Raw genomic sequence first — 26,784 nt, 5'->3', positions numbered from 1 at the left:
TGTTTTTTTTGGTGATTTGTATATTCTGAGACCTGGCAGGTAACACCTGTCTGTCTGCACACTGATTGCCTTGGCAACGGGCAGTTGAAAAAACTGTCTGTTATCACCAGCATTGTTCTGTGAATTATAAATGCGACTTCATTTCGAGGACTTCATTTCCACATCGTTCACCTGAGGAAGGAGGTAGCCTCCGAAAGCTTGTGAATTTAAAATAAAATTGCTGGACTATAACTTGGTGTTGTAAAATTGTTTACAATTGTCAACCCCAGTCCATCACCGGCATCTCCACATCACTTTAGATTAGTCTAATGTACCTTTCAAAATCAATTACAGCGTGGCATTAGCAAAGAGCTGGCACCAGATCCCATGCCCACTCTCATGGTTGGAAAATATTGTGTGTCAGGGCATGGGATTAAAAAGACCAGTAAAAAAAACAAAAGCTATCCATTTTTATACAGGGAAAGTTTGAGTTGTAACCTGTTCTAGTAAGAATTTGTGCTGAAATAGAGCTTTAATACAATAACAGTATCAAAGCTAAGAGTCTTAATATCTGTCTCCCTGTTTTTCAGTAACCAGGCCTACTTTGCACATGCTGACACTCTACTGACATCTGACTTCATCAACAGCTCCAAGAAAACATACATCAGTTCTGCAGCTTTAAGTGTCCCCACTTACCAGAATTGTGCCTTCTGGGATTGGAACTCATGCAAAAATGATCCTCCTTTTCTTGTGACCATTCAAACTGCAGGATGCGTACAACCAAGATCTGACAAGTATACAGCCATTACTATGGATTCAAACAAAATAAGTGCAAGTTGCAAAAATATTTGTACAATTTGTTTCAACAAATCACAACAAATTCTGATTCGTTTTTTTGGCATACAATATATAGATGAGAGTAATGTTATGTGATTGAAAAGTTTTAAAATAATTGTATTGTTCACCACGACTATTTATTCTAAAACTTCTCTGATCGATGTAGAACAGGACTGTCCAAGCTTTCTGTCCTTGTGTGCCGTACAGATGTGTACTATTAATTCTCACAAGCCACATAGAAAGTTTACATCCATGTTCCCATAATAACACAGTAACATATTGCAGATAGAGGTGGATCATTGGCCCATTGTACCCTACCCATCTATCTTCTCAAAGGATGCATTTATAAATCTGGTAACCCTGAATCCTATTTACTGGGAGGAGCATGTCCTGTCCTTTTTTGAACCCTTCCACCTTTGCAGGTTGTATGTTCTACGTGTTTATTATCCGTTTATGAAAAATCTTTACCCAAATTTTGCTTTCTTATTGTTCTTACTTTGAAATGATGACCCCTTCTTCTTGAATTGCCTACATGGCAGAAAAACTTATCTGAATTGACATTCTCCAAATCCTTCACAATCTTAAAAATTTCTATCAAATCATAGCACGGGCTTCTCTTTACGAGAGGAAAGTCCTAGGGTTAACCTCTCTTCATAGCTTTGTCCCCTTAGTTCTGGAATTTATATAGCAGCTTCCTTCTATTAACTTCAGATGCATTTACACTCTCCAGTGGCTGGAGTCATACCTAGCACAAAGGAAGATGGTAGTGGTTGTTGGAGGCCAATCATCTCAGCCCCAGGACATTGCTGCAGGAGTTCCTCAGGGCAGTGTCCTAGGCCCAACCATCTTCAGCTGCTTCATCAATGACCTTCCCTCTATCATAAGGTCAGAAATGGGGATGTTTGCTGATGATTTCACAGTGTTCAGTTCCATTCGCAACCCCTCAACATCCAGGCTTGGGCTCATAAGTGGCAAGTAACATTTGCACCAGACAAGTGCCAGGCAATGACCATCTCCAACAAGAGAGTGTCTAACCACCTCCCCTTGACATTCAATGGCATTACCATCGGCGAATCCCCCACCATCAACATCCTGGGGGTCACCATTGACCAGAAACTTAACTGGACCAGCCATATAAATACTGTGGCTACAAGAGCAGGTCAGAGGCTGGGTATTCTGTGGCGAGTGATTCACCTCCTGACTCCCCAAAGCCTTTCCACCATCTACAAGGCACAAGTCAGGAGTGCGATGGAATACTCTCCACTTGCCTGGATGAGTGCAGCTCCAACAACACTCAAGAAGCTCAACACCATCCAGGACAAAGCAGCCCACTTGATTGGCACCCCATCCACCACCCTAAACATTCACTCCTTCCACCACCGGTGCACTGTGGCTGCAGTTTGTACCATCCACAGGATGCACTGCAGCAACTCGCCAAGGCTTCTTCGACAACACCTCCCAAACCTGCGACCTCTACCATCTAGAAGGACAAGAGCAGCAGGCACATGGGAACAACACCACCTGCACGTTCCCCTTCAAGTCACACACCATCCTGACTTGGAAATATATCGCCGCTCCTTCATCGTCGCTGGGTCAAAATCCTGGAACTCCCTTCCTAACAGCACTGTGGGAGAACCTTCACCACACGGACTGCAGCGGTTCAAGAAGGCGGCTCATCACCACCTTCTCGAGGGCAATTAGGGATAGGCAATAAATGCCGCCTCGCCAGCGACGCCCACGTCCCATGAATGAATAAAAAAAAACGCTGCAAGTGGTGGTGTGAAGTGGTTTTGTGTTGCACCAGCACTATAGTTATAGTGTGAATGTAGCCTGAATCCAAATTCAGGGCCCAGGCCTGAAACTGGAGCGAATCAGTCAGATTCCCTTTGAGGAGGGAGCCTCACTGTGACTCGTGTTGGAGCTAATTTCAGTCTCACCCAATTGGCGTTACACAAGTTTAACATTGATGCAAGGCTGAAATCACTCCACGCCAACGGTAAACTTGTAATGTAGATACAAATTATTACACTGATGTGAGTGGCGTTTCATGCTTTTCACCCAGAGAATAGATTATGTATTTGAAACACTTCTTTACATTTGTTATCATGCATAATATGGATTGGGCATTTTAAAATTTGTCATTAAGGTTGACAATCTTGCGACTGATGACTGTGGTTCTTTTTGTGAAAACTGGGTTGGGCTCAGAATCGGTGGATATCTTTCATGCCAGCAGTTGACAGTCAAGGTTCCCTTCCGCTAGTTTTGTGGGATTGTGAAGTGGACTAACAACTTAGTGCAGGTTTTTATAGTGCTCTGAGAGACTACAGAGAACTAGTGTACTCTTAATATAGAGAGATTAGAGAAGCTGGGATTGTTCTCCTTAGAGCAGAGAAGGTTAAGGGGAGGTTTAATTGTTCAAAATTATAAGGGGTTTGATAGAATAAATAGAGAGAAACTGATTCCACTGGCAGGAGGGTTGGTAACCAGAGGACACAGATTTAAGGTAATTGGCAAAAGAACCAGAGAGGAGATGAGGAGAAAATATTTTATACAACGAGTTGTTATGATCTGGAATGCACTGTCTGAAAGGGTGGTGGAAGTAGATTCAATAGTAATTTTCAAAAGGGAATTGGATAAATACTTGAAGGGGAAAAAAATTGCAGGGCTATGGGGAAAAAGCAGGGGACTGGGACTAATTAGATAGCTCTTCCAAAGAGCCAGCACAGGTATGATGGGCTGAATGGCCTTCTTCTGTGCTGGATGATTCTATGTTTCTATGATTATAATTTGGAAATAAATTATTTACAAAAGAACTTTTATTGATACACTACAAAATCAATAATATCAATAGGAACTGTGTTATACTCCAGCATATCTAAAGAAACCTTTAGTGCACTAAAACAATTAGCAAGTAGTATTACACCATGGTATTATTGATTAAAGCAATACTATATTTATCTTCTTGACTTGTGTAATAAAAATGCAATATTTTTTGAAGTGAACAAATTATTAAATATTGTAAGAGGTGAGAACATATCTAGGCTCTATAATGTAACTTATCAAATATCAAAATTCATCATAAATGTCCTAGATGTTAAACCAGTTATTTTGTTACTTTGTAATGAAGAGACTTTTATGGAAGGAACTTAAGAACTTTTGAACAAATAATAAGCCACAATGGAATAGGACACTTAATTTCACTTCGGAGATTTAGGGGCTGCATGCAGAAAAGATGGTATGAAGGTCTCTTCTGCGGCTGGATGTAACGTTTGCTGTGTAAAATGACATTAGAGAACCTCATCTGAGTTTTAAGTGGGCAAAAGATCATAGCACCAAAATTTGACACACACTCAGACTGTAAGATGAAAATACCATTGCTGGTGTGGAAAATGCAAATATCATAGTTGGAGAATGGAGAATGGAGATATCACACTGGTGGAGAATGGAGATATCACTCTAGTGGAGAATGGAGATATCACACTGGTGGAGAATGGAGATATCACTCTAGTGGAGAATGGAGATATCACACTGGTGGAGAATGGAGATATCACACTGGTGAAGAATAGAGATATCTCACTGGTGAAGAATAGAGATATCACACTGGTGAAGAATAGAGATATCTCACTGGTGAAGAATTGAGAATCACAATGATGGAGAATGAAGACATCACACAAGTGGAGAATGGAGATATCACTCTGGTGGAGAATGGAGATATCACACTGGTGGAGAATGGAGATATCATACTGGTGGAGAATGGAGATATCGCATTGATAGAGAATGGAGATATCACACTGATAGAGAATGAAGATATCACACTGGTGGAGAACGGAGATATCACACTGGTGGAGAATGGAGAGATCACACTGTTGGAGAATGGAGAAATAACAATTGTGTTAAATGGAGATATCACACTGGTGTAGAATGGAGATAGCACACTGGTGAAGAATGGAGATAGCACACTGGTGAAGAATGGAGATATCACACTGGTGAAGAATAGAGATATCACACTGGTGTAGAATGGAGATTGCACACTGGTGAAGAATGGAGATATCACACTGGTGAGGAATAGAGATATCACACTGGTGAAGAATGGAGATATCACACTGGTGGAGAATGGAGATATCACACTGCTAGAGATTGGAGATGTCACACTGGTGGAGAATGGAGATATCACACTGGTGGAGAATGGAGATATCACACTAGTGGAGAATGGAGATATCACACTGCTAGAGATTGGAGATGTCACACTGGTGAACAATGGAAATATCACACTAGTGGAGAATGGAGATGTCACACTGGTGAACAATGGAAATATCACACTAGTGGAGAATGGAGATATCACACTGCAGGAGAATGGAGATATCACACTGGTGGAGAATGGACCTATCACACTGATACAGAATGGAGATATCATACTAATGGAGAATGGCGATATCACACTGGTGGAGATTGGAGATATCACATTGCTGGAGAATGGAGATATCACATTGATACAGAATGGAGATATCACATTAGTGGAGAATGGAGATATCTCACTGGTGCAGAATGGAGATATCAAACAGGTAGAGAATGGAGCTATCATACTAGTGGAGAATGGCGATATCACACTGATGAAGAATGGCAATATCACACTGGTGGAGATTGGAAATATCACATTGTTGGAAATTGCAGATATCACATTGGTGGAGAATGGAGATATCACACGGGTAGAGATTGGAGCTATCACACGGATTGAGATTGAAGATATCACACTGGTGGTGAATGAAGATAGCATACTGATGGAGAATGGAGATATTAAACTGGTGGAGAATGGAGATATCACATTGTTGGAGAATGGAGATATAACACTAGTGGAGAATGAACGTATTACACTGGCGGAGAATGGAGAAATCACACTGGTGGAGAATGGAGATATCACACTGATGGAGAATGGAGAAATCACACTGATGGAGAATGGAGATATCACACTGGTGGAGAATGGAGATATCACACTGATGGAGAATGGAGAAATCACACTGATGGAGAATGGAGATATCACACTGGTGGAGAATGGAGATATCACACTGATGGAGAATGGAGATATAACACTAGTGGAGAATGAACGTTTTACACTGGCGGAGAATGGAGAAATCACACTGATGGAGAATGGAAATATCACATTGTTGAAGAATGGAGATATAACACTGGTGGAGAATAGATATATCACACTGGCGGAGAATGGAGAAATCACACTGGTGGAGAATGGAGATATCACACTGATGGAGAATGGAGAAATCACACTGATGGAGAATGGAGATATCACACTGGTGGAGAATGGAGATATCACACTGATGGAGAATGGAGATATCGCACTGGTGGAGAATGGAGATATCACACTGATGGAGAATAGAGATATCACACTGGTGGAGAATGGAGATATCACACTGGTGGAGAATAGAGATATCACACTGATGGAGAATAGAGATATCACACTGGTGGAGAATGGAGATATCACACTGGTGGAGAATGGAGATATCACACTGGTGGAGAATGGAGATATCACACTGGTGGAGAATGGAGATATCACACTGGTGGAGAATGGAGATATCACACTGGTGGAGAATGGAGATATCACACTGATGGAGAATGGAGATATCACACTGGTGGAGAATGGATATATCACACTGGTGGAGAATGGAGATATCACACTGGTGGAGAATGGAGATATCACACTGATGGAGAATGGAGATATCACACTGGTGGAGAATGGAGCTATCACACTGATACAGAATGGAGATATCATACTAATGGAGAATGGCAATATCACACTGGTGGAGATTGGAGATTTCACATTGCTGGAGAATGGAGATATCACACTGATGGAGAATGGAGATATCACACTGATGGCGAATGGAGATATCACACTGATGAAGAATGGAGATATCACATTAGTGGAGAATGGAGATATCTCACTGGTGCAGAATGGAGATATCAAACAGGTGGAGAATGGAGCTATCATACTAGTGTAGAATGGCGATATCACACTGATGAAGAATGGAGGTATCACATTGGTGGAGAATGGAGATATCACATTAGTGGAGAATGGAGATATCACATTAGTGGAGAATGGAGATATCACACTGGTGTAGAATGGAGATATCACACTGGTGGAGAATGGAGATATCACATTAGTGGAGAATGGAGATATCACACTGGTGTAGAATGGAGATATCACACTGGTGTAGAATGGAGATATCACATTCGTGGAGAATGGAGATATCACACTGGTGTAGAATGGAGATATCACATTGGTGGAGAATGGAGCTATCACACTGATACAGAATGGAGATATCATACTAATGGAGAATGGCAATATCACACTGGTGGAGATTGGAGATATCACATTGCTGGAGAATGGAGATATCACATTGATACAGAATGGAGATATCACACTGGTGGAGAATGGAGATATCACACTGGTGGAGAATGGAGATATCTCACTGGTGGAGAATGGAGATATCACTCTGGTCGAGAATGGAATGGTAATATCACAATAGTATGGTATGAATGCTTTAATGGTGTCAGGATTAGGGCATAACAATGAAAAGTCTCTATTTTGCTTCTAGGCTGTGCTAACCCTGACCGAGAAGTGTTTAATACAAACACTGATTGCTAAACATAGAAAACATTTCTCTGCTCCAAGCTGGACTTGCCTCAGCTTGGATCGTGAAACACAAGAACAATTTAAAATTTCTTTTTACACAGTATGATTTGTTATGTGTTTTCTTTTACATAGCGAAACCTCCTAAAGTTAATATCTCCTATAATTAAAATCTTTGGAAAGTAACTATTTGATGTTCAAATCTTGCCTGCACAATCAGCATTAAAATTAAATTAGTTCTTTTTAAAAAGGTTTAATTAACCTGTTCTTTCCCCAATATTTTGCAAACAGGAATCCAGTTCCTATTATAGTACTGAGAGGCACTTTCTTTTTCGATTTACTGAAACATGATTTATTAACTTGCTTAAAATGGAAAGTACTAAGGATCCATTTCATGAGCATGTGCTGTTGAAGTCAAGCTTTGCCCACCAGCAGTGAATGAGAAAAGTTCAGATGTGCATTCCCTGAGATTTTCTGACCACTGTGGCTGGACAATGGGACGCCTGCTCCTGAGTTTCTGATATGCACTGCTGGTGGCCAAGGCGCTACACTGACACTCGCAAAATCATGTCCTTAAAGGCACTCATTCCAATGACTCCTTCAGTCCAAAGGCATTTATTGTATATAACTCCTTTAGAATTCAAATATTTTGTTATTAATACAAAGCTGTTGAAAAATTATATTGTTAGACATTTCCTCATGCAGATTGGTTGCAATTGTTAATTTTGTCAACAAGATTTTACAAATGGTCGATGTATACCTAATTGAATATTGAAAAAAATGTTGGGAGTTTTATCCTTAAATCTATGTGAGCCGTTTTGCTTCTACGATTGATCTTAAGTTTATGCAAAGTGACTGGCTCACTGTATGTGGTACAAGTATATTTATAAACATGCAAGAAGCTAAAACGTGAACTGATTCATTGTTCTAAGAGGAGCCTTCTAAATTTTATTACCAACATTTTTTTCTGATTTGGACAGGTGGCTACAAATAGTTGATATCCGTCTATATTGCCCTGTGCAATACTGCACTATATAATGCTGTAGTACTGTACTGCGCAGTGTATGGGAAAACAGGTATCTATATAAATCAGCACCTTTGTTATTGGTAGATATCTTCGTCAGTGTGGACCTAAAGGATTGTGAGGAATGATTACCTGCATATTATCAAAGTTTGCTCTGTTGATACTACCTGACTCTAAAATAAAATGTTGTTAAAACCTACCTTATTCTGGAATGAACTTTATTACATATAACAGAATTTGCAGGTGGGTTTAATTTTCTCTGGTGTTGCAGTGCTTAACACATTCACATAAACTTACTTTGCGCACTATTTTAACACAACCATATGCCTTTATTTTAAACAGATTGGTGAATGTGCTAAGACGGTAGTACTCTACCAGAGGGAATGGAACCCCCTCAAGTGTTCTCATTCCTTTCTCTAGACCAAATTGTTTATCATAAAATGCACAATGCCGCGCAGGAAATTAACTCTCTATACAATACCACACACAGCTTTTAATGAGATTCTCTCCATCCATCAGTGCAATGTGGTGCAGCACTGAGAGCTGGGAACATTCTTACAAAGTCTCACACTTGTACCTGCCCTACAAGCCTTCATAAAGCACAGAACACACTTTCTCCAGTTTCTGTGAATTAGTCATCCCTGGGTGATGATCTCACCTTCCATGCTTGACTGCAACCTTTTTCAATTGACCCAACTATTCCAGCTTCCTGTTTCCCCACTATTCATCACAGTTTACCTCTTAAATATTTTAACAGGCTCTCTAGGACAAGAGCTTGCACAATGATATCATCTGCTGATGTTTATAATAGGGACCACCACCAATGGGTTAAACAGCCATTTAGATGCTAATTGTCAACCTGTTACCATAATTTGATCAAGTTACATTGAGCTATGTTGTTAAAGGCCAACATTCCCAAAGGAAAAATTATAAATTTTACTTCTATCCATTATAAGTGCAATAGAGGATGAGAGCTTCCTACATTAGCCATGCCACCTTTGCCGCCAAAGTGATGCCACTTTGTGGACTTTAACCCACCAGAAGTGATAAGAGGCTGCCACCTGACTTGGTTACACTTGTTTCCTCTGTTTAACACAGGCGATAGGGGTATAATTTGGGCTCAGGAGTAAGTGGGATGATCTACGAAAGGGCAGCATTTATGCCCACAACAGGATGTATGTGCTTTCTCTTTGTGAGGTAGTATTGTTGGAAATGAGGATAGAACTCACTGAATTTTATACATACATACATTACAACCATATTTATCATCATCCATTCTATTGTTTCCTCAGAGGACTACAGTAAGACATAACTTGCCTTTTCCTAAACCCATGTTCTCTTGAAATCATTTGGTGTAGGTAAGCGTTCTTAAATTATTCCTTCCACTTCTAACATAAGGACATGACAAAGCATGGATTGAGAAAAGGCCATTCAGCCCCATCAACGAAGCTCCTTCCATGTTCAATCTACCTTACCTTGGAATGCACCCGACTCATTTAATCTCCCAAGGAAAGTACCATGAAATTTCTTCATGTAGTCAAGAGATTCTGCTTTTATCCTTATTCTACACTATACAATATTGGCCAATTGCCTTCCATAGGCAACACTGCCATGTTCCAGGCAACAATGAACCATTGATGTCAATGAAGTATGTGACCATCTGTATTTATATACTTATCGCGAAAACCTTCCAACCCTTTCCTAAACAGATATTTATTCATTTTTGAAAGAGCTAATGAACACAAGATAAACTCTTTTATCTAAGAGCCTATTTCACATTGCCACTGCTATGTGGTCACATGGGACGCCCACCGTGTTCTTCTGTCACTACCACATCGAAAGAATGAATATACAGGCTAAAATACTCAGATCTATTGACAGGTGAAATAATGAATAAAAGCAGTAAGAACAAGATATGGGGGTGGGGGTGATTTTAACATTCCGCTCGGCGGGAATGGGGCGAGGGACCTTTAAAATGGAGTGGCTCTATTTCTCGCTCCGCTCCCGCCAATCTCCAATTTTAAGGGTGGTGGATGAGGTTCCCGCCAAGCTCGGGTGGGTGCCTCATGAATTAATGCCAATTGGGATCCCATGACATCAATGGGACCCTAATTGCATTTTAACTCAAGTCTTTCCCGCCAGGTAAAACCAGATCGGCAGCTGTCAGGAGGAAGAAGAGTCACTCCAAGGTGAGTGAAAAGCTTTATTTTGTGGGGCCAGGAGTTGTAGGAAAAGCCACGGCTTTGACTCTCCTGAAACCCCTCCCAAAAGTTAGAGCTCTCAAGAGCAGACGATCGGAAGTCCATTGCCCCGGGCAGTCTGCAAAGGTTAAGTCTGATCAACTTGGGTTTGCTGGACAGATCAGGTTGTATTGATTGCTTGACATTAATGTAATCTGTAGACAGTTGTAGTATAATACTGTTGAAGATAATGTTGAAGACAGCTGTAGTACAATGCTGTGTAAGTCAATCTATTAAACTTGCTATTTTATAACCACTCGGGCTAGAATTAAGCAGAGGTTATTGTTGATGGATTAACAACCCATAGTTGTGACAGTAACAGGAGAAAATCCGCTAACCTAATTGGCGCCCCTGGGTGGGCCCGAGTTTTAAAGGTTTGAGGTAGCTAGTGTTAAGAGAATTGACCATTTTCCGATGAGACGGGGAGGATGTGGTTCTGACCGAGTGAGGTAGCCACATCTCAGGCCCGTGGGAGAATAAACCATGGCGAGCGCACCAGATGGTTTATGCTTGACAGGAGAAGTAAAGGTTAGGTTCATGCATGCCCTTGACAGAATAGAAAAGAAATTGTGCAGGAGGACGAGGAGTTAAAACAGGAACTTCTGTAAACTGGTGAGGGAAGAGGAAATTAAAAAGTAAGAACAAAGGAAAGATGGAGGGACCTTTACCACACCAGGCTTGGGTGAGGACACAGACTGTGAGCTTGAGACTTTGAGTCGGTACAGAATGGGTTAAAGTTATTAACATCAGAAATTGAAATTTGGTTTAAGTAAAAAAAGGATAGTCTCTGATGGACTCAAGAAGGAGAAAGGGAGAGAATCACAAGCTACAGAATGTGTTCTTTTGTTTTCAGTGCACTGTCTCTTTAAAAAGCCTGTCCTCATTGTGAGTGCTTTCTTTTTGCTGTTGCGGGCTACAGCCCCTTTTTAATGCTTGTTTTGTATTTTCCTCTTTTGTGTAATGTAATAAAGATGTTGTTTAGCTGTGAAAGCAGATATTTCCAGTATTTCCACAGTTGTTTGAAAGGTGCGCCTAAAGAACAAAATGAAAGACAATGTAGTTTATTGGGTTTTAGTAACACATGCTGTATTGATAATTTTATCTGTTTTGTCTTGTGTTTAATTTTGATATTGCTGAATTAAAATTGAAGTTATTGAGGTTAACTAATCTATCAAATTGTGGAAACTAATTGTGGCCACCGTAAAATTCTTATAAAAATGTGAATCTCAAATTCCAGACATGAGACCATCACAATGAAAATCAATCCGATTGAAGTTGTGGTGAGTATTGGCGAGCGTAAGTTAATGTATTTAAAGTTATGTTGAGTTAGTGAGTGTGAATTGATCTGATTGAAGTTGTGTTGAGTATTGGTGAGTGTGAATTGATGTGTAAGGAATTAATGTAATGTGTAACTGTAAATCAAAGAACGCTATCTTGTTGTCTAGTACAGGGCATCAATTTTGATAATTTTGGGATAACCATCTTGGTTGTACCAAAATGTGATAGGATTTGGCTCTGACAGCACCCTTTTTACCTTGTGATTGGCTGTGGTCAGAAAAGACTGAAAAATGGAAAAGATTAAATCAAGGATATCTCGTATCTCCTTGATAGAAAAAACAGAAAACCTAGACCAGCTAGGAGAGTTGGTCTTTCTATCAATCTATCAATCATTTTTGATGGTATGTCAGCTCCAAGTTGGTTTGCCAGAAGTTCGCAGATCTTTAATAAGGTATTTTGAGGCCTGATTCTTCTGACATTTTGATAGTTTGAAAACTATAACATGAGTAAACAACAAACAGAACAAAAAATCCATCACTAGAACTGATAATTCAGAGTGCCCTGGTGTCACAGTTGAGAATTACTTCAGAACTCTTTGATGAAAGATTCAGCAAAAGAGCTACCTGTCAAAAGAGTGTGCTTTGGTACAAAGCATTTGAGAGGTCTTAGCTCAATCGACCATCTCCTATAGCTTTCCAGCCTGACTCTCTCACATCACAGCCTGACTCTCCCAGGGCACAGGTTGACTCTCAGATCACAGACTGACCCTCTCAGATCACAGCCTGACTCTCAGGGCACAGTCTGACTCTCACAGATCACAGTCTGACTCTCACAGATCACAATCTGACTCAGGGCGCAGACTGACTATCAGATCACAGTCTGACTCTCAGATCCTAGTTTGACTCAGGGCATAGGCTGACTATCAGATCACAGTCTGACTCTCAGATCACAGTCTGACTCTCAGATCACAGTCTGACTCTCGGCACAGTCTGACTCTTAGGGCACAGTCTGACTCAATCAAATCACAGTCTGACTCTCACAGATCACAGTCTGACTCTCACACATTACAGTCTGACTCTCAGGGCACAGTCTGACTCTCACAGATCACAGTCTGACTCTCACACATTACAGTCTGACTCTCACAGATCACAGTCTGACTCTCAGATCACAGCCTGAATCTCTCAGCCAAGGACCGCAAGCTTCAACAACTCTTAGATACCAACGCCCCTTCTGATCCTTCTTCCCTTTCACTTTCCTCTGACCCCATCCCTCCCTCCAATCTCACCCTTTGTTGTTTTTTCACTATCCCCTCTGACCTTCCCCTCTCTGACCCCGAAGGATCAGTCCTCAGCAAAGGCCTCAGCTTCATCCCCTTACACCCCCACTTCAATGAATTTTGAGGTCGACACAATGCTGAGCTCTTCTTCCATTGCCTTCGTCTCTGCACCCACTTCTTTGGCCAGATCACAGCCTGACTCTCCCAGATCACAGTCTGACTCTCCCAGATCACAGTCTGACTCTCCCAGGGCACAGTCTGACTCTCCCAGGGCACAGTCTGACTCTCCCAGATCATAGCCTGACCCTCCCAGAGCACAGCCTGACCCTTCCATGGCACAGCCTGACTCTCCCAGGGCACAGTCTGACTCTCCCGGATCACAGTCTGACTCTCCCGGATCACAGTCTGACTGTTCCAGATCACAGTCTGACTGTTCCAGATCACAGCCTGTACAGATCTCTTCACACTTTTCTCCAGGGTTTCCATGGTCTTCCACCGATCGGGAGAACCCTTGCAGAATTTCAAACCTGTGGTGTTCTACTACTACCAGAATCATAGAACCATAGAATCATTACAGCACAGAAGGAGGCCATTCAGCCCATTGAGCCTGTGCCAGCTCTTTGTAAGAGCAATCCAGTTAATCCAGTTACTAGCTGGAGATTTAAACATTCAAAAAAATATATAGTTTTGGAATCATACCCAAATTATAAATTTGCTGCTGGTGATATTAGCGGACAGATGTTTAATGAATCTGCATGACATTCTACTGTTCATTATTTTTGTGTAGGTGTTAATCTGCTTATTTTTAATGGATTACCACCTGAATTAAAGAAGAATTTAAACGTGGCACGGATATCATCAACAGTAATTCCCAGGTTATCATGCTCCATTTATTTATGTGTCATTATAGAATCTGAACAATAGAGAGCAGCATCTCCCTTCTTATAGTTATCAAAACAATCCTAGTAAACAACAAAGGGATTCCATTTCCTATGACAAAACACTGCTTGATGCATTGCTGTAAAATTCCGTCATGGGCTATTTTAAGATAACTCTCCTCCCACTTGTTTTAAGCAGGTTAACAGCTGTGTTAAATAGCCCACAAAATAACTTCAACACCACGAAAACAGATAAATTGGTCATGTCTTTCACTGGTGTTTGTGGGACCTTGCTGTGCACAAATTGCCTGTTGTGTTTCCCTGATTTACAACAGCAACGACACTTCAAAAGTAATTTATTGGTTGAGGGACATCCTGAGTTTATGAAAGGCATTAAATAAATGGAAGGCCTTCCTCCCTCCCTCCCTCCATTCCTTCCTTCCTCCCTCCCTCCCTCCATTCCTTCCTTCCTCCCTCCCTCCCTCCATTCCTTCCTTCCTTCCTTCCAATAAGGAATGCACCACCAGGGGGAGTTAAAGTGCAGCGGCAGAAAATGCACCTGGGTAAATAGCGGACGTAGTCCTGATTTCCCAAAGTATCTCCCTCTGATTATCATTCCCCAGTGGGAGCACTGGATCACAGAATCACTTCTTAAATACCCCAAAAATCTTTTTTGCTTTGAATTTGAGGGTAAATTGTGCCTATAATTTCCCCCCTGGTATTCAACATTCCCAGCCAAGAGAGAAGAGGGACACATTTATTTTAAAAAGGACACGCTCCAAAGGGTTTTCAGCACCACTTCATGCCCATTGTACGCTTTGTCTGGTGAAAGTAGAATACAAGAATGTGAATACTTTGTAAATAACTAGTGAAAAAAGAACGAGCACTTGGGGTAAGTATTTGGAGCATGTGCTTGGAGTAGGTACTTGGATTGTGCACTTGGAGTGTGTACTTAGAGTGTGTACATGATAGGAGGATTACAAACAGGAGCGTAGGAAAGAATAGGACCAATCCATCTGGGCAGGCCTAAAAATGAATACCTCTCAATCACTTGTTTCCTCAAGTACCTATCCAATTCTCCCTTATATTTTTTCACACTTTCGGCCTCCACCGCCTCCCTGTGCAGTCATAGAAACATAGAAAATAGGAGCAGGAGTAGGCCATTTGGCCCTTCGAACCTGCTCCGCCATTTAATATGATCATGGCTGATCCTCTATCTCAATACCATATTCCTGCTCTCTCCCCATACCCCTTGATGCCTTTTGTGTCTAGAAATGTATCTATCTCCTTCTTAAATATATTCAGTGACTTGGCCTCCACAGCCTTCTGTGGTAGAGAATTCCACAGGTTCACCACCCTCTGAGTGAAGAAATTTCTCCTCATCTCAGTACTAAATATCCTATCCCGTATCCGGAGACTGTGACCCCTCGTTCTGGACCCCCCAGCCAGGGGAAACATCCTCCCTGCATCCAGTCTGTCTAGCCCTGTCAGAATTTCATATGTTTCAATGAGATCCCCTCTCGTTCTTCTAAACTCGAGTGAATACAGGCCGAGTCGACCCAATCTCTCCTCATACGACAGTCCTGCCATCCCAGGAATCAGTCCAATCTGCACCACCTGCACGAAGTAGTTAAATCCAAACTGTGTACCTTCTATGTTTGAGCCTGTGTCCCCTGGCTCTGGGGTCTGTCGCAATCTTGAGCATATTATCAGAGGTCAATCTAACTATTCCCTTAAGGATCTTGAATATATCTCTCCTGAGCTTTCTCTTCTCCACAGTAAACAATCCCAGGCTCTTCAGCCTCTCCTTATAGCTCAGATTCCTTCACTCGGTATTCTGTGTTCCTGTTCCTATGCAGTGGGAGAAACATAATGTACACAGTGCATATGGATCAAGCTTGTAAAGTTTGTGCACTTAAACACCACCCACAGTGCAAGGAACCGTACAGTGTGGTCTGACCCTACGCCTGGCTTCTTATTATGCAAACTGATCAAACTAACTTCTCCATAACTTCCTCTTTTTACAACCTCAGGTGCCCAGTCAAGCTTCAGGCAACTAATAACAAATTTATCGAAGATTGACAAAGGTTCAGATGATTCTCATCTGTTGCAGCTCATTAAGATAAAAGTAATTATAAAAGTTAAACAGATTGACGCAGGCAAGGTAACAGATGAAAAGCAGGAGACATTCTGAATTTCAAGTGGTTGCATATCTCTGGGTCACATTTAAATTCTGTGATGAAGTGTTGAGTTCGTTTAAATCAGCTGCTTCAGTTTAAGTAAAGTAACTGAAAACAGACCATCATTAATCTTCATCTTTACATTCTGGAACTAGCATGGACATCTAGGACTCCAAATGCTCTCGAGGGTTCCACCAGATTCCTACAGTAGCTTTGATGGGAGACCGGTGGATCCTCCAGGAAAATGGCATGACTGGTTCTGCAGCATTCCCGGGAGTTTCCTCAATGCCACATGAAGAGCAGGACGACCATCTGCCTGTTACAGTGCAAATGGCCAGCAGCATGTAAAGTCATGCATGTAAAGTCATCCTTAAGTCAGTAGTTCTCCCTCCAGACCCTCAGTACTGCGAGTGAGTAGAGGTCTACGGGCCTCCATTAGGGTGTATGTTGGCCCCACTTTGTGAGATCCAGGCCAGCCAAGTAGCCTGGACATTGGACGGAACGGCAGGTCAGGTTTATGAACATCTCTGCAGATTGGCCCCCCTGCTTAGGGGGTCAAGGGGAATGATGTCAGGGGAGGGGGAGGGGTGGGGAGGGGTAGGGCATCTGGGCAACTCCCCCACACCAAGGGCGCACCAAAAGCTGAAGTTTCCATGAGTATGGCCAGGTGTACCTGCAGTGACACTTACGCCAGGCTGCCCCATGTTAATGAGGTGCCCTTCCAACTGACCCTACGAACTCCAACGGGGGGTCAGTACTGGAGGGCCCCAGTGGACATGACCCCGACATAAGCACTGGGATCATAACATGAAGAATTTCAGGGCCAGGATGTGTTGAGCTGCATTCAGAAAGAGCAACGACCCTGAAATGCTGCAGGCGTTCCACTGGTGCCCAGCCGTAACTCCAGTGGAAGACGGAGAAACCCTTAGGAAAATGGCGGAGACTCTGTTGTCTCCTTGCCTAATAAAGGGGTGGGACTTCTGTCTTCCCTTTACAAGAAAGGTGACGGCCAATGGGGGCAGAGCCTCCCTAAAGTGGGACTTCCCACTCTTGATGCTCGCTCAGGACCTGGTGTTGTAGTGGCAGCTGGTGCACCGGGTGAGTGCACCGGTGAGGTCCTGGACCCTCACAGGCCACTGGATCGTCTTATAATTGAGCAAAATCAATCCCTTGCTCAGAGAGCCAATAGGAGTGGGGTTGGGGGGTGGGGGGGCCTGGGCAATCTCCCCTCCCTCCCTCTCCCCAAGGCTGGACAAAGACTAAAATTCCTGTTGGAATGGGCAGGCACCACAGATGGGCCCACAGTGGCACTTGTGCCTATTGGCCATATGGAAATGAGGTGCCCTCCCTCTGACCCCACAAACTCCGACCAGTTGGAGCGCACCGTCAGGCACAATCCCGGCAAAATTGCCGGAATCACATGCTGAGGAAGAATGGGAGATGCCAAGTAGGTGAGATTGCAGCGGCAGAGGGCTGTGCCCATCCAAAGTCATCTTTCAAACCACATATGCAGGCGGAGGAGAATCCTCCCACACCAGTCCAAAGAAAAACTGTCTGCACATGTCAAGATTATCCAGGGAGGCTGTGATGGCGCTGTGCCACTTACTTCAAGGACACCTGCAGCCAACCTGTGTCATAGAGCTGATACTGTAGGGTTGATACTGCCAGTGGCAGGCAAGCTTACCAACATATTTAACATTCTTTGGATCTGCCTCCTTCCGGGCTAATGCAGGAGTTACCTGCACTGTAGCTGGGGGAGTTCCTTTACAGGCTGGCACTCCAACATGACCGACTTCCGATATCCGCTGTGTCCAGCCAATCCAATGTACCTCGGTGCAGCCCCAGGAAAATATCCCCTTAGGATGGTAGGGCAAAAATCAAGACTGTGGAGTCTATTTTGATTTTTGGTCGGCCGACCATTCCGATTGCAAAGACGTCCCCGTAATTTTGAGATCCCGGCCTCATTTAAATCTGGCAGGTGAGCTGCGGGGCACCAAACAGGTGTCCAGATTGAAGCCTCAAAACCGGGCCGGAGCGGTCACCAGCAAAGTATGTTACTGGTGGGGGGGGGGGGGGAGGGCGGGGTTTGCAATCACAGGCTGCGGGGGTCCTGGGCCAATATCGGCCTAGATTATTTTCATGGGCCACGGAGGAACACTCCTGCTCACAAAAATAATTCAACACTTACCTTTGACAGGCCTCTTCGGTTCCATTGCCTGTGTCACTGGTCGGAGCTTGCACTGGGCAGGCTTCGACCAGTTCCAACCTAAAATAGCACTTGGGGTCCTATTTACGTCATGGGCCTATCTCCTGAAACAGGCAGGCGCTTTGGACACCCAGCGGTAGGTCTCTTTCAAAATGGAACCAGCCATATTGCGGGGCGGTAAGGCTACTGGCCCCATTTTGAGGCCGTTACCAAGTTGTTAATGCCAGGCGAAGGCAGTCAAAATTGACCCCTGACACTGCAGAAACTTAACTGATGGTCTGTAGCGGCAACTTATTGCTATTATGAGTATAAAGAAAGAAAAAGAAAGAATCTACATTTATATAGCACCTTATTGTCTGGATGTCCCAAAGCACTTCACAGCCAATGGATTACTTTTGAAGTGCCGTCACTGTTGTTATGTAGACAAACATGGCACCCAATTTGCACAAAACAATGGCCCACAAATAGCAATGCTTTTGGTGAATTTGGTCGAGCAATATTGGCCAGAATAAGGGGAGAACTTTCTTTCTTCAAATAGCACCAAGGGATTTTTAATGTCATAGTGTAAATACTGAAGAATTTGTGAGGAATCAGAATACTAATGAAGACACACAAATAGTCTATATCTCATCATGCCAATGCCACTGATCTGCAAATATTTTGCTCACCAATACACATGCAGCTTGCAGATATCTACCAGCTTGAAGTAGAATTACATAGAATTTACATCACAAAAACAGGCCATTCGGCCCAACTGGTCTGTGTTGGTGTTTATGCTCCACACGAGCCCCCTCCCACCTTACATTATCCAACTCTATCAGCATATCCTTCTATTCCTTTCTCCCTCATGTAGATTCCCCTTAAATGAATCTGTTATTTGCCTCAACTACTCCTTGTCGTAGCAATTTTCACATTCTAACCACACTCTGGGTAAAGAGCTTTCTCCTGAATTACTTATTGGATTTATTAGTGACTAACGTATTTATGGCCTCTAGTTTTGGACTCCACACAAGTGGAAACATCTTCTCTATGACTACCCTATCAAACACCTTCATCATTTTAAAGACCTCTATTAGGTCACCGCTCAGCTTTCTCTTTTCTCCCTCCTGAAGATCGACAGTCATATTAATCAACCATAAAACAATAAAATTAACTTTCTTGACAGCTAATTTGTTCATGCCTAAGAGCCAAACTAATCTTCAGGTAGTTACAAGGCTAGATGCAGTTGGCAGGGATACAAAATGGGAGCAGATAGCATTTCTCACAATGCCAAACATTGGAGATTCAGCAAGTCAGCTGTCAAGAAACTATATGCTTACAAGTGGAAAAATACTGTGTAAACTTTGAAGTTGAAACAGACTTCTCAGTTCACCTGCCAAGAAAGAAATTTCACAAAGCAAAAATTTCAACAGCTGTGGCTTATATCAATATATTTCTTCATGGACTTATGAATTCCTCTCTCCTTGCCTAATATTCTGCCCTCATCTCATAAAAACAGCAAGTCATGCTGGGAAACAATTCAGTAGTCATCAACAGCTCGCCAAAGCCTCAACCAGTTGTCAGGTTATTTAAGCATGTGTGTGTGTGTGTGTGTGTGTGTGTGTGCGTGCGCAAGTGTGTGCGAGTGTGAGATTTCAGCCAGACACCCCAGCCAAGTACCCTAATTATCTACACATACAAATGTCCCTGTGAGGGACATTGGATAGGACCATGAACCCATTCTGAACTGATTTTGTCCCTTTCCTAGCCTTGGGACATTGAAACCTATTATAGCACTTGGTGCCTTGAAATAAATCAGCTAACTTATTGCAGACCAACGATTGCACATGGGACCTTCTTGCCCTGACTCAGGACTGCACCATGCAGTGCACTACCCACTGGGTTAACAGCAGAGCTTTGACCCAGAAAATTCTATTCAGAGTATTTCTTCCCATATCCTCGCATTGTTCCAAACTTCACTGACTGTATTTATAATTCATTGACTTGACAGCCCACAGTTCTGTTTATTTCTGATCTATAGGCACATTCCTTTTCCAAGAGGGTGAAGTAAAAAGCTGTGCTGGAATAAGAAAAAAAAGGCAAAAGAAAACAGTTTTAATGGAAATTGATGGAAGTGAGATCTAAGAACATCCAGCTGGTTTTCAGTGTGGAGTTATGAGTTCAATAAAACAGTTGTCAATGTATAACATACTTGGACATCTGCTCAAGAACTTTTTTTAAGTTAAAATCAGAACCAGGCCGTTGAAAGCATAGGTATGCCAGGTGCCAAAGATCAAGTATTTCTGGAGAAAAGGCCTTTTTTGCTTAAAGCAAAACTATTTTGAAACAACGCTTAACTCTGCCTGCATTAGCTCAATATGGAATTTGTGCATGCCACTCATTCTGGTCATTTTTATATCATTTTTTCTTCTGCAACGTAGCACTAATATTATGGTTGTACATTTTTGGAAAATAAAGGTATGAAACTAAATAAAGGTTACAACCACCTAATCTAGTACCAGTGAGGCCTGTTGTTATGCTGGTGACGTCATAATATATGCTGTTGGCTCAATCAATAGCATCATAATAAACTGTCGCTCCTGCTTACTTTGTTTTAAGTGCTCCCTCATTTGCCTTACTGAGTTTGATATTTGTTCACACTACTCTAAGCAAATGGTGAAGAGTATGTTCATTTAATTTTCCGGTAATCAGAATTTTCTCGAAATTAAATCATGACTTTGAAGTTATCCAATAATTCAGAATTGAATGAGTCATTGGCAGCCAACGATACTTGTTAAAATATAATTTTTTAAAAATCACTAAGCAGCACATTTCAGGTTTTAATAACTTTGCTTCATTCTTATAATAGCTCCTGAATCTGCTGTAGAGCCATAATTGTGATCAGAGAAACAAGAAAGTAAGAATCATTGCACATCTCATATATACAGTAAAGGCATGAACAAATATTTGAAAGCTATAACTTACGGGTGTGATTTGTCAGAGGACCTCTGAACTGTGCTATCATCCACTGAATTCTTGCAATAAGACCTAAACCAAACAATGTAAAGGTGTGTGTTGGTCTATGTGCTATAAAAAGCATTTTATGTGTAATCAGTGTACTTTGAAAGTTGATGTCTGCTTAAATATTTTATTTGCACGGCCTTTCCTACTAGTTCTGTGCAAATAAATTAATGCTGGGAGTTAGACCTAGTGCAGGTTACATCTCATATAAATGTCAACGGAGAATATGGTTTAAAATCCATCTGTGATTAGATCATAAGAAATGATTAATTCCTCTTATTAAAGTAACATTATTGTCACATAAGGATAATCATCGGTGATTCAGAGTCTGGAGTACTTAGTCACTCCCCGTTGTAAAAGTTCAGTGTTGGCCATCTGGGAAAGGTCTTGCTACAGCGTCAACTGCTTCAATTACATTTTCACATTTTGATGTTAGTTTGAAATTAAGTTTTATGTTAAATATATGGGGACCAACAGTATGAGGTTGGGCAGCTGCTCTCAAGTACAGGTGAGACGGCATTGATTCTTTCTGCCACCTTTCAGTTGCTCTTAACTGGATGGTGCCCATCAGCTCCAAATAGATTGATCCCTATCGATAGCATCTCCTGTAGCAACACCTCCAAAGATGCATCTTGGAACAGTGCACCTTCCTCTGTTATTTTGGACATTATATAGGCATTTCCCCTCCGAGGATGATCCAATAGGTGAGAGTGACTGCCCTTGACATCAAGGCAGCAATTGACCCAGTGTGGCATCAAGGAGCCCTAGTAAAATTGAAGTCAATGGGAACCAGGAGGAAAACTCTCCAGTGGCTGGAGTCATACCTAGCACAAAGGAAGATGGTAGTGGTTGTTGGAGGCCAATCATCTCAGCCCCAGGACATTGCTGCAGGAGTTCCTCAGGGCAGTGTCCTAAGCCCAGATATCTTCAGCTGCTTCATCAATGAACTTCCCTCCATCATAAGGTCAGAAATGGGGATGTTCGCTGATGATTGCACAGTGTTCAGTTCGTAATAAAATGGACGAGTTAACGGCACAAATAACTACGTATGGGTATGATCTTGTGGCCATTACAGAAACATGGCTGCAGGGTGACAACGACTGGGAATTAAATATGCCAGGGTATTTAACAATCAGGAAGGACAGGCAGGAAGGAAGGGGAGGTGGGGTGGCTATGTTAATAAAGGAAGGAATCACTGTAATACAGAGAAATGATATTGGGACAAAGCATCAAGATAATGAAACAGTTTGGGTGGAGATAAGGAATAATAAGGGAAAAAAAACACTAGTGGGCGTAGTATATAGGCCTCCTAATAGTTGCAACTCTGCTGGAAGAAGTATTAATCAGGAGATAGTCGGGGCATGTAATAAGGGAACAGCCATAATTATGGGGGATTTTAATTATCATATTAACTGGACAAATCAAATTGGGCAGAGCAGCCTTGAGGACGAGTTCATTGAATGCATCAGGGATGGATTTCTTGAGCAGTATGTAACTGATCCTACAAGGGGGCAGGCAACCTTGGACCTGGTCCTGTGTAATGAGTCAGGATTAATTAATAATGTCCTAGTAAAGGATCCCCTTGGAACGAGCGACCACAACATGGTTGAATTCCATATCCAATTAGAGGGTGAGAAGGTTGATTCTCAAACAAGCGTACTGAGCTTGAATAAAGGAGACTATGATGGTATGAGAGCGGAATTGATTAAAGTGGACTGGGAAAATAGATTAAAGGGTAAGACGGTACATGAGCAGTGGTGTTCATTTAGGGAGTTATTTTACAACTTTCAAAATAAATATATTCCACTGAGGAAAAAAGGGTGTAAAAGAAATGACAGCCATCCGTGGCTAAGTAAAGAAATCAAGGATAGTATCCGACTAAAAACAAGGACATATAAGGTAGCCAAACTTAGTGGGAGGATAGAAGATTGGGAATTCTTCAAAAGACAGCAAAAAGTAACTAAAGGATTGATTAAGAAAGGGAAGTTAGATTATGAAAAGAAATTAGCAAAAAATATAAAAACAGATAGCAAGAGTTTCTATAGTTATATAAAAAGAAAAAGGGTGGCTAAAGCAAACATAGGTCCCTTAGAGGATGAGACCGGGAAATTAATGGTGGGAAACATGGAGATGGCAAAAATGCTGAACAAATATTTTGTTTCAGTCTTTACAGTAGAGGACACTAAGAATATCCCAACACTGGACAAACAGGGGACTCTCGGGGGGGAGGAGCTAAATACGATTAAAATCACTCAGGAGATGGTACTCAGTAAAATAATGGGACTCAAGGCGGATAAATCCCCTGGACCTGATGGCTTCCATCCTAGGGTCTTGAGGGAAGTGGCAGTAGGGATTGTGGATGCTTTGGTGATAGTTTTCCAAAATTCCCTGGACTCAGGAGAGGTCCCGGCAGATTGGAAAACTGCTAATGTAACACCGTTATTTAAAAAGGGTAGTAGGCAGAAGGCTGGAAATTATAGGCCAGTTAGCTTAACATCTGTGGTGGGTAAAATTTTGGAGTCTATTATTAAGGAGACAGTAACGGAACATTTAGATAAGCATAATTTAATAGGACAAAGTCAGCATGGCTTTATGAAGGGGAAGTCATGTCTGACAAATTTGCTTGAGTTCTTCGAGGATATAACGTATAGGGTGGATAAAGGGGAACCAGTGGACGTAGTGTATTTAGACTTCCAGAAGGCATTCGACAAGGTGCCACATAAAAGATTATTACTTAAGATAAAAAATCACGGGATTGGGGGTAATATTCTGGCATGGGTGGAGGATTGGTTATCGAACAGGAAGCAGAGAGTTGGGATAAATGGTTCATTTTCGGACTGGCAACCAGTAACCAGTGGTGTTCCACAGGGGTCGGTGCTGGGTCCCCAACTCTTTACAATCTATATTAACGATTTGGAGGAGGGGACCGAGTGCAACATATCAAAATTTGCAGATGATACAAAGATGGGAGGGAAAGTAGAGAGTGAGGAGGACATAAAAAACCTGCAAGGGGATATAGACAGGCTGGGTGAGTGGGCGGAGATTTGGCAGATGCAATATAATATTGGAAAATGTGAGGTTATGCACTTTGGCAGGAAAAATCAGAGAGCAAGTTATTTTCTTAATGGCGAGAGACTGGAAAGTACTGCAGTACAAAGGGATCTGGGGGTCCTAGTGCAAGAAAATCAAAAAGTTGGTATGCAGGTGCAGCAGGTGATCAAGAAAGCCAACGGAATGTTGGCTTTTATTGCTAGGGGGATAGAATATAAAAACAAGGAGGTATTGCTGCAGTTATATAAGGTATTGGTGAGACCGCACCTGGAATACTGCATACAGTTTTGGTCTCCATACTTAAGAAAAGACATACTTGCTCTCGAGGCAGTACAAAGAAGGTTCACTCGGTTAATCCCGGGGATGAGGGGGCGGACATATGAGGAGAGGTTGAGTAGATTGGGACTCTACTCATTGGAGTTCAGAAGAATGAGAGGCGATCTTATTGAAACATATAAGATTGTGAAGGGTCTTGATCGGGTGGATGCAGTAAGGATGTTCCCAAAGATGGGTGAAACTAGAACTAGGGGGCATAATCTTAGAATAAGGGGCTGCTCTTTCAAAACTGAGATGAGGAGAAACTTCTTCACTCAGAGGGTGGTAGGTCTGTGGAATTTGCTGCCTCAGGAAGCTGTGGAAGCTACATCATTAGATAAATTTAAAACAGAAATAGACAGTTTCCTAGAAGTAAAGGGAATTAGGGGTTATGGGGAGCGGGCAGGAAATTGGACATGAAGCTGAGTTCGGATCGGTCAATGCCCTGTGGGTGGCGGAGAGGGCCCAGGGGCTATGTGGCCGGGTCCTGCTCCGACTTCTTGTGTTCTTTAGATTTGTGGTTGGGATCAGATCAGCCATGATCTTATTGAATGGCGGAGCAGGCTCGAGGGGCCGATTGGCCTACTCCTGCTCCAATTTCTTATGTTCTTATGTTCTTATGTTCTTATTCGCAACCCCTCAGATAATGAAGCAGTCCATACCCGCATACAGCAAGACCAGAACAACATCCAGGCTTGGGCTCATAAGTGAGAAGTAACATTCGCGCCAGACAAGTGCCAGGCAATGACCATCTCCAACAAGAGAGAGTCTAATCACCTCCCCTTGACATTCAATGGCATTACCATTGCTGAATCCCCCACCATCAACATCCTGGGGGTCACCATTAACCAGAAACTGTGGCTACAAGAGCAAGTCAGAGGCTGGATATTCTGCGGTGAATGACTCACCTCCTGAGTCCCCAAAACCTTTCCACAATCTACAAGGCACAAGTCAGGAGTGTGATGGAATACTCTCCACTTGCCTGGATGAGTGCAGCTCCAACAACACTCAAGAAGCTCAACACCATCCAGGACAAAGCAGCCCGCTTGATTGGCACCCCATCCACCACCCGAAACATTCATTCCCTTCACCACCGGCACACCGTGGCTGCAGTGTGTACCACCCACAGGATGCATTGCAGCAACACACCAAGGCTTCTTCGACAGCACCTCCCAAACCCGCAACCTCTACCACCTAGAAGGACAAGGGCAGCAGGCACATGGGAACAACACCACCTGCACGTTCCCCTCCAGGTCACACACCATCCTGACTTGGAAATATATCGCCGTTCCTTCATCGTCGCTGGGTCAAAATCCTGGAACTCCCTTCCTAACAGCACTGTGGGAGAACCTTCACCACATGGACTGCAGCTGTTCAAGAAGGCGGCTCACCACCACCTTCTCAAGGGCAATTAGGGATGGGCAATAAATGCTGGCCTCGCCAGCGACGCCCACATCCCATGAATGAATTTAAAAAAAGTCCTTTAGGTGCTGTTGACACTGGAAATCTCCTGACCCCCATGAGCTCCTAACACATCATGCATTGTGTGCCAGGAGCACTATGTTTTTATTCTAATGCGCTCAACTCCTATTATAGCATTGTCTTACAAGGTTTCATTATGGGCATATGCAAGGAGCAGTCTCTGCACTGGAGTCTGTATTATCAGCCCCATACGTTTTAGTGACAGGAATGATAATGCCAAATTTATGAATTTCCGCTTATCAGGAGTGATCATGAATTCGGGTTTGTGACACTATCATTTAACAGCAATCACTGGATTCTGACCTTGGAATGTTTTTTAAAAAATTTGGGTATCTATTATTAATTGCCACTTGTAGCTTTGAGTTCTAAATACTGAAATGAAAAAGTGTGAGATGGTC

General features: G+C 42.5%; 1 protein-coding gene across 1 annotated transcript; it reads left to right on the top strand.

Annotated features, from left to right (window-relative positions):
- The first annotated feature begins 4,463 nt into the window (after positions 1 to 4,463).
- On the top strand, positions 4,464 to 6,824 carry LOC137341472 (exported protein YdbA-like). Its single transcript, XM_068004576.1, has 2 exons — positions 4,464 to 4,730; positions 4,833 to 6,824. Exons 1-2 carry the CDS (start codon positions 4,464 to 4,466, stop codon positions 6,822 to 6,824), a joined length of 2,259 nt encoding a protein of 752 aa, XP_067860677.1.
- Positions 6,825 to 26,784: the final 19,960 nt, after the last annotated feature.

This window comes from Heptranchias perlo, chromosome 24, assembly GCF_035084215.1.
Source record: "Heptranchias perlo isolate sHepPer1 chromosome 24, sHepPer1.hap1, whole genome shotgun sequence".
In the NCBI taxonomy this organism is placed as follows: Eukaryota; Metazoa; Chordata; class Chondrichthyes; order Hexanchiformes; family Hexanchidae; genus Heptranchias; species Heptranchias perlo.
Note: the sequence above shows the minus strand (reverse complement) of the source record. Positions and strands in the feature narration are given on the sequence as shown.

Bases quoted from the DNA above. Each gene is read 5' to 3' on its own strand.
- LOC137341472 (XM_068004576.1), top strand. From the start codon at position 4,464: ATGATGGAGAATGAAGACATCACACAAGTGGAGAATGGAGATATCACT. The intron at 4,731-4,832 runs GTGTAGAATGGA...ACACTGGTGTAG, and splicing joins TAAATGGAGATATCACACTG to AATGGAGATTGCACACTGGT.